The sequence below is a fragment of the Corvus brachyrhynchos genome, unplaced genomic scaffold, assembly GCF_000691975.1.
Source record: "Corvus brachyrhynchos isolate BGI_N302 unplaced genomic scaffold, ASM69197v1 scaffold83, whole genome shotgun sequence".
In the NCBI taxonomy this organism is placed as follows: domain Eukaryota; kingdom Metazoa; phylum Chordata; class Aves; order Passeriformes; family Corvidae; genus Corvus; species Corvus brachyrhynchos.
In genome coordinates, this window is record NW_008238464.1 from 12,113,913 (window position 1) to 12,123,249 (window position 9,337).

General features: G+C 38.9%; 1 protein-coding gene across 1 annotated transcript in view; it reads right to left on the bottom strand.

The window, feature by feature from the left end:
* ANOS1 (anosmin 1) overlaps nucleotides 1-2,415 on the bottom strand; it is a 126,800-nt gene extending 124,385 nt beyond the window's left edge. The window contains exons 1-2 of the mRNA XM_017736982.1: nucleotides 2,292-2,415; nucleotides 1,414-1,538 (exon numbers count right to left, since the gene is read on the bottom strand). Of these exons, the coding sequence (XP_017592471.1) occupies nucleotides 1,414-1,538; nucleotides 2,292-2,415 (249 nt within the window). The remainder of the gene's footprint in view (nucleotides 1-1,413; nucleotides 1,539-2,291) is intronic.
* Between the last annotated feature and the right edge of the window lie 6,922 nt (nucleotides 2,416-9,337).

Below are 9,337 nucleotides of genomic sequence, written 5' to 3' on the forward strand. Positions count from 1 at the left end.
TATTTCACACTGCTGCTCTTTTTTCTGCATAGGTAAAGAACAGTCTTGAATGCAGGAAGAAGACTTGAAATAATTATTGTTTGCTGTTGCACATTAATTGTCACTGAAAACTTTGGCTTCAGTGCTGTCCAGGGCTCAAACATGTGTGTGAATCTATGAATAAACTAATCTTTTACAAGATTAACTAATATGCCTCAAGTGCAGCATGTGTGCATTCCTACTCCACTTGGTCATTGAGGATCCACTGGACAGAAAACCCATGAAACTTACCAAAAGCCTACTGTCTTTCACATCGTTTATTCAACTTTTTAACTCAAAGAAAATATCCAACAATAAGCCCCTAGCTTCAAAAAGCTACATCTTCTTTCCTTATTTATTCTGACAAACATGTCCCGTAGCTGCTACTAAGTACTATATGAAGTGACACACTCTTCATTAATTGGATTATTTTTACCTCTTTGTGTCAGTTTGTCTAATCCCAAATGTTTCTTCTAATACTGCATATCCAGACTGACCAATGTTTGGCTAATTCTTGATCTCAGTTCATAGTTGCATAGAAAGAAATCTCAAAACAGAAGAAAGCCTCAAGCTCTTTTAGTTCCAGTTCCCTTCCCAAAATTGTTAGGTACAAATTAAATGCCAACATACTATACACTCTTTGTAACTAATTAAAATGGGTGCAGATAATGGTGTGATTCATTATTGTCTAGCTGTAGTTACACAGTAACATGATTTTATTGTTGTCAAAAGAGCTACAACCATCACCTACCCGAAAAAGAAAAAAAAAAAAAAAAAAAAGCCATACTATTGAAATAATTTGTATATAGGAATACAAATTCTGGGGAAGAAAATGACAAATAGTCACTGTGTTAGTGATCATCACAATAATACATTGTTATCACCCCTTCCTCACTATTTGCTGCTTCACATATCTGTTCAGCCATGTGCTAAATTCCAAGGAAACCCAAAGTCTCAGAGCACTGAGGTCAAAAAATGAATTTGTAGTGTCTAGGTCCAAAATTGTCCTGAGGCCTGACTGAAATGTTCCAGTCATTAGCAGTTAAAAAGCATGATCAGTTAAATACAAATGATGTATTGCCCTATGCTCATGGCCTAAATCACTAGCTGAAAAATCACATTCATGTACATGAACTGAGATTGCTTTTCTTTTTTTTCTAAATATAAATTACTGTAAAGATAACTTCCCTAAAGAGTAATCCATTAAAAAAATACAAACAGAACTATGCTTCTAAATTCTCATAAGAATGGCAAGGAAGGTTGAACTATGTTTGCACTAGACTAAATGAGTACATTATTCTCATCCAATCTTCACCATCAGCCTCAATTTCTGACTGTCCGAACAGAAGACATTTGCTCCGAAGCAATCCTACTTCCCTCACATTATCTTATTACAGGATCCATGACAGCTAGATTGCAGCCCTCACATGCAGAAAAACCAGGCTTCACTACCTTGGCCAGGTTTGCAGCTTCAGCTGTGACCACTTGAGGAATTACAGTGGCAGCAGTTTGTCCAAGTTCTGACGTGAATGACAGTGTCAGCTAGAACTTTGGTGTGAATTTTCATAGAGGCTTTTCCTGTAACTGACCTCTTCAATGAAGGCAAAGGGTTTTCAAAACATTTTTACTATGTTACAAACAAGAAAAATTAAAAATTTTAAACCAAGTAAAACTTCAAGCAGCTGAGAAAGAACAGAAAAAATATTCACAAGAAACAGTTACAAACAACTCTTCCTACAGATCCATTACATCTGTTCTCTTTTTCCATAACTCCTTAATTTCAATTAGTTGTGTCACAGGAAATTTTAAAGTGCCCTCTACTCCCACATAATTTCTCCTTCCAGCATTGTGAGCCTGCTAGAGGTCACCTATCTCCACCTTTCTCCATTCTGAGACTGTCTCTTTTCTTGCTTCTCCTACAAGTTCTGAAGACATGTGCTCCTCAGGAATCTCAGCTGCTTGCCAGGGGAGTCATGTCCTTTGCGAGCTTGAGACAAGTCTCTTTTTCTTTAAAGGAATGTAATTACATATGTACATATTACATATGAACATAACTTTGATGTCATATCTCTTTGACAGTCTAGAGAGACACATTGGCGAAAATGTTGTTCACAGAAGACAACAGAAATTTGATTAAAATTTCGGAATGGGGTTGTTCCCCAAATCTGGAAATATCTGATATTCTTTTCAGCAGATGGAAAGAATATGTGATTCTTTTTAATCAGAGATGAAAGGAACAGCACTCTACTTTCAAGTTTAAAGGGTCCACTTACCTTTCAACACCCCCAGTTCTCCATCTCTGTGTCCTGTGACCTCTTGGTCATTAAAAGACTGAAAAACGGATACAACTGGAGCTGGGACACCAAGTTCACAGCACTCTGTTGATAAAGGCTGCATGGACCTAGTGTTCATACATGGACCTGATCCAGCTGAAATCAACAGAAGGCTTTTCACGGACTTCAAAGGTTTTTGAAATATAAGGCCTTATAAGGCTCAGCTGTGGGAAAGATCAAAAAATGAAGATTCTTGGTGTAAACTCCTAGGAAAGTGCTTTTTTAGTGCAAGGTTTACACTTGCTAGGCACCAACAATATTAATACAGATGTGTCTGTCTTCTGTAGGATGTTCCTGATACTCGGTCATTAATCCTATTTTCAACCTTTAAAAATATGGATGCTACATTACAGCACTTTCTTTTTCTGTTTACAAAAGTTGGCTATGTACTCAAATCCAGCTAGTCAGAGAGAGCAAAAATTCACATAGGATGGCCAGTGGAGATGCAGGCCGGCTTGTTTGTAAACACACGAATTCAGCACTCAATTTTAAGAAGTTGCCCTTTACAAAATGACAAATAATGAGCATCTGGAAAATCAGTCTGCTTTTCAAGATGTCTCAGAAATGTAATGTTTTGGAGTTTTTTTTCCTCATACAACACTTACTAAATCAAATACATTTAAATAAAGTTCAGAGCACTAGTTAATCACAGAGACAACCCATATTCAGACAACAAATAATGCTTTAATAATAGTTTTAATATGAAAACTACCCATCTGAAAAACCTTTTGCTCTATATTAAGTGGCTATATCTTCCAATGGAAAAAGATTTAAATTTTAGAACTGACAGCGTTTCTCTTTCAGAAGTTTTCTAATGCTTTACAAAAGCAGTATCTCCTCCTCCTCACCAACATGACTGTGGCATTAAAACTGTTCTTTGCCAATATTTTCTATACATAAAATGTCTGTCTCAAAACCTATTAGTAACATTCCTGTTGGGTTTATTGCACCTGATATCCAGCACATTTACCAAATTAACAGCAATTTTAATTTGACAAACACAAGCATAAAGAAATTTTTTTATTAATATGTAAGAATACACAAGTAAATATGAGAAAAATATCTTGACAACTCCTATTGCTCAGTACAATTGTTCGCCATTCACTTACATTTTCATGCAGTTCATTTGATTTGCATTTAAACTTATACTTGAGACGCAGACAAGTATTTTAATTTAGGAAAGCAATGGGCAAGTTTAAGGTCCCAAGTCTGAGTCATCAAAACTACTAGAAACCAATGACCAGGCTGTGTAAACCCCTGCACTCATATCAACTATGCAAGCATTCACTGAGGCCAAAGAGATTTGAGCCTGGCTATGAAAAAGTTAATATAACCGCCACTGAAATCAGGGAGGTTCATACCAGACCAGGTTACAACAGCAAGGACTAACTATGGCTCAACTACACAATATGGTGAACGATGCAGCTGTTTTCACTAGATGTAACCATTGCTATTCAAAACCTTTCATTTTCACAGTTTTTACCTAAGATTCTGTTAGATCTGTGCACCTTTTGTTCACGACTGTAGATCTCGATAATAAGAGCACACCAAATGCCAGAATAATTATCCAGATCAAATGCCATAAGAACATTAAAAACAGGAGAATAATTGGGACTTTTAACGAGTTTTGAGAAAAACAAAGTAATGACAAATGCTACAATTTGTCTGTGGAAATAAATTAACAGCAGTGTGCTTTACAAGACAGAATATTAAAGCCAGAAGTATTTAACACAAGGGCTATTTTTGGAAAGGAGATGAGTACTGAAATGACAACAAAAGCAGATAGCACACATCCTCACATTTAGAAAAGGTTGTGAACACGTCCCAAGAGATCTAAGCAAACTCAGTGCCTGGGCAGCCTGTCCCCTGGAACTGAAACATTCTGGGAATAACACACTACATATCTACTGCCCACATCTCATTACAAAAGTGCCACATACCTTTTCAAAAAATTTTTTCAAAAGATTTTATGAAAAACAATTTACAGTTTCAGAATTAATCGAGACAGTTACAATAAATAGTTTCTTCATTATTTTCAGCTTCTCTACAGCAGAGCACATGCACCTTAGACTTTGGACTGGCCACCACTTTCCCAGCTGGGACCCATTGCAGATTATTGCAGGTGCAGTCACTTTAGAGTTACAGGCAATTTGAAGGCAGATGTGCTGGCATTTAGACAACTAGCTTCCTGACTTGTAGGTGAAATCTGGTATTGCTTATCTAGAGGAAATCACTTGCACATTATTTGCTTGCAGATATAAAATCTGAGAACCTTTTATTACTGACTTAAAAGAATTGCCTGTTTTTCTTCAAAAGCTTCAGTTGTCCTGACAGGCAACAATCCTTCTACAACAGTAAAAACAACCTCCTACCACCATATAGTTATCAGTCATTCAATATAACAAACTTTTAAGGCCTTACTTTTCCCTTTTACAACTACTAAACATTATGCAACATATGGCTCTATTAGCTTAAAACAATATTTTTCCATACTTTCAAAAACAATTTTGAGTTAGCCTTGGCTCATCTAGCTTAGTACTAATTCCTAAGTACTAAATCATAGTATATTACTATTAGATTTACACTAAATCACATTTACAAGAGGAAATTTCTCTCTAATTTCCTTTCATATATCACAAAACTGGCTTAGCACTTGAGGGATGTCTATGTTGTACCAAAATTTTAGCTACAATTCATCCAATTCTTAAATAAGTCAACATGACCACAGAACCCCTATGTGACCAAGGTCACCCACAATGTTGCCTGTATGTTTCTAAACAGTGCCCATTTTAACAGGTTTAAACAATCTCCCATGAGCCTGCTTACACAGCAATCACAATTCTGGGTCACACAACATATATACATCTCCATGTGCCTGAACTTCTCCCTGAAGGATAAAGAAATGAACTTGCTAGGATTCAATTTACTTCTGAAGATTACCCCCTCAAAAAAATTAAAAACTACAGTGAGATGTACCGATATATAAAAGGATGGAAAAAATGTGATTTGATTTATCATTAGCATTTGGATTTTAATGCACTGACAGTCATAAATGGACATATATGAACTTATGTAAGAAAATCTAAATCATGAAAATTAATTTAGAAGTGAGCAACAATATTTAGCAGGCATATATCTTTAAAATGTAGCCAATCTCTGTTCTAAGCACTCCTCCACCCCTGGAGCGCTAGGTCCAGGATTGGGCTCCCCATTACATGGAGAGACATGGACTTAGTGGAGCGAGTCCAGAAAAGGGATACAAGTATCTCTGACACCAGACGAGGCTAAGAGAACTGGGAATGTTTAGTCTGGAATAGAAAAGCCTCAAAGGGTTCTCATCAATGTTTTTAAGTACCTGATGGGAGAGAGTAAAGGAGATGAACCCAGACTCTCCTCAGTGAAGCCCAGCACAGGACAAGACGCGATAGCCAAATTTGAAACATGGGGAACTTCATGTGGCCATGAGAAAACACCTTTTTTGTTACTGTGAGGGTGGTTAAACACTAGAACAAGTTGTCAGGAGGTGTTGTTCAGCCACAGCTACTGTCACTCCGTGAGCACATGGCTGTGATCTCTCCAGTGACTCCACACAAACACAGGCAATTTTAGTGGCAACTACCCCAGATTTTTAGGGCACATTCTACGACCCTCTCAGCTTTTGACCCAGTAAATAAGACTGACCATTCCTCTGTCTTAAATAAATTACCAAGTTGCACATATTAAGCAGGAAGACACTTGAGAGGTCTGTAACAGATGCCACCTAAGACAAAGATCAACAAGTTCACAGGTCAAAGCAAACAGTTTGCTTTCCATAATATTTTTATGCTGTACCTTTAGCCTAAGTAGTTACATTGATGTTCAAGCTCTTACTCACAAAGAAAATTTTAATCACGCCAATTTTAAAACATGGCTCAGATGGCTGGCAACAGAGATTAAAATCCAAACTGTTTTTTCACTCAACTTGAAAACAAAACAGTAAAGGTCACTGCTATGCCTGCTCCCCAAAAACAAAAGGAGTCATCCACAACTAATATCACAGATGGGAAAGGCTACACCCCCAGATAGCAATGGAAAGAATTTATTCTCACTCTACTAAAACAGGCAGGTTATGCAGAAAAGCCCTAGCAAAGCTAGATGAGCATTCAGGACTCTCATCCAGCTAGATGTATGAAAACAAAAACTTCTGCAGTAACTGATCTCATCTTCATGAGGGTTTTACCTACTGTACTAAATTACTATAAAACTAGCTTCACAAAAAAACTTTGAATACATCAAATTAGAATTTGTACCTTTCTCCTGAAGATAAATTAAAACACTGAGGCAGAAACTGCCTAAATAAAAAAATGCTGACGGAAAGAATATGTTGGAGTCCCTTCATTTAAGGAATAAATATAATTCTCTACTGTGGATGAGTATGTAATTAATAAGTTGTTATACAAAAGAAGAATCCATTATGACCCTTTCTGCTTACATTCTTTTGTTTGATTGCTTAGGATGAAGGGACTTTGTGCTAGCATGCTCTCTGTGAAAGTTCATGGCCTGTAGACAGGCCACAGATATAAAACATATATATTTCATTGGGTGTAAGACCCATGTGGTGCATAACTCTCACATATCCTTTGGTGTAACCTCTATACGGAACTTCCCAACACTACCAGAAGTAGAAAACTGCCCCGGCCATGGGGATTTTATAGGAATAACCAGGCATCCATGCCCCTTCAACAAGCATTCTGAAGATCAAAGATTTTTGATTTAGGTGACCAATTCTTCTTCTAGCCCACATCAATAGTCTACATGGGGGGAAAAAAGTTTATTATTTGAAATATGCTTCAGTTAAAATAATTTCCTGCTGACAATGTATCTTTAAAATAGGCTTAGAAATGCTTCCCAGTGTAAATTAACAAACAGGATTTTTAAAAATAATACCTCTCTTGAACCTTTCAAAAATAAGGACAGTAAAGAAAAATGGGTGAAAATTCTCTGTGAGGGGGGAAAATGAATTAAAATCTCTTGTGAACATTTGGAAGTTGCAAAAATATTAGTTGCCATTCAAACAAGAGCCAGAAGGTATAGAATTAACCCAGACTTCCTATTCATACTACCTCATTATCTTTAAAAAGTTGCTAGTAATGCGATTTTAGTACCATAAACTATGTGAAATTAAGTCTCTCTGAAGTTTTGGGGATGTCATCTCTTGCAAAGCATCCAGCTACTGTCTTCCTTATCCCCACCACTCAGGCGGTATCTAAAACAAGGCTGAGAAATGAGTGGGTCAGTCTTCTTTCAGTTCTTGCCTAACTGGGAGACACTAGAATTCCTTCCTGCTCTGATTGGGAAGAGCTAGTGTTTAGTTTGCTTCAAAGGTTGAATCAGATTACAAGATAAGTGGGCATCTGAAATGAAAAGAACTCCAGAAATTGCTACCAGTTGAGATGAAAAGGGGAGGAGAATGGCTAAAAGGAGGGAGCAGATAAAGGAATGGAAGGATCATCATGCCCTTTTAGCCCACATGGAATAATCTGGCTCAAACCTGCACATCCTACACTCCACTGTGTCTTATTAGTCTCCTGTGAGAACACTAGATGTTTGATGTACTTTAAAACTCTCCTCCTTTTCCTCATTATAAGACAATGGAGAGCTTAACTTTTATAAACGAGAGCACTTTATCTTCCATTACAGTTGTTTCATGTCTAGCAGAAGTTTAATCCCTAGTAATTTAGATAAATTATCACGTGCTTTAGCAGGTTGGGGTTAAAACTCTGAGATTTTCAACTGATTACAAAAAAACCAGCCAGTTATCAAGTCCTAACTGAGTAATTCCTCGCTTATTTCACTCTAGCTAATTAAAATGTAATCACGATTGTTTGGCAGTGTGCATTCTGCCAGCAGTTTTACGTTGAAAAAAGAAATCTTGCCAAGAAAACACACAAAAAAGAAAAAAAAAAAAAGCCTTTCACTATTAATTGGCTTAATCTAAACTGCCTCTTTAGCCACTAAAACTGTAAAACAAGTAAGTTACAACCGCTTGACAACACAATAAAAAGTACTAACCCCTCTCCGGGACAATGAACTATTTTAATGGGTATCCTCCTTTCAGGCCATCCCGTGATGCACGGACCACGCTGACAGCGAGCGCTCCACCGCCCCCGGCCGAGCCCCGCGGGGCAGCGGCCAGGACAGGGCAGGGCAGCCCCTTCTCCAGCCGCCTCGCGTCGCAAGCCCGGTCACCCAAACCCAGTTGCGGGCACCCAACCAACTTCCTGCTGCCCTTACGACGCACACACTCAGCTCTCCTTTAACACTGACTCTTTTTTTTTTTTTTAATCGGGTTATCCTTAAATACCTCTGAAACCTGCCTTTTGTGCCAACACCTTTGCCCCGAACGCAACTCCACCCAAAGCACTTGCCCGGGCGTTCCCGGTTTCTCACCGACCGGCAAGCCCGGGGTGAGCAAGCGGTGCGTTCCCGGCGCGCCGCGGAGATGTGCCACCCTGAAGGGCCGAGGTGGCTCCCTTCACACCGAGCTGGCCAGCCCTTTCCCAGATGGGCTGGGGCTCTGGGGAGGGAGAACGGCTTGCAGTTCGGAATGGTTTCCATCATTTGGCTGAAGTCGCCTCGGTTTAATATTTGCGCAGTGAAGAACAGGTGGGGAAAGGAAAAGGTGCGGTGTAACTAGAAGAGCGAAAAGGATGCACTGCTCTTGCACTAGCTCCGCACTGCTTCCAGCTTTCATTTTAAGCCTCGCAGGTCTCCCGCCACTTCAATTCCATTTCTCCCCACCTTATCCCTATTTGTCCACTCCCGTTAGCCAGAAATGTGCCTCTCTGTCCCAGGAAAAAAGTGTTACCCTCACCTTCCAGGAGGTCGGAACTAAGTATTGTACGTTCATGATTATCGCTCTTAAAAAACGGGCTCAAACTTTCCCACCAGGCTGGGGAAGTGAACCACCTGCGGGGGGCCTGGCGCACCGGCGCGCAGGCAGGCGG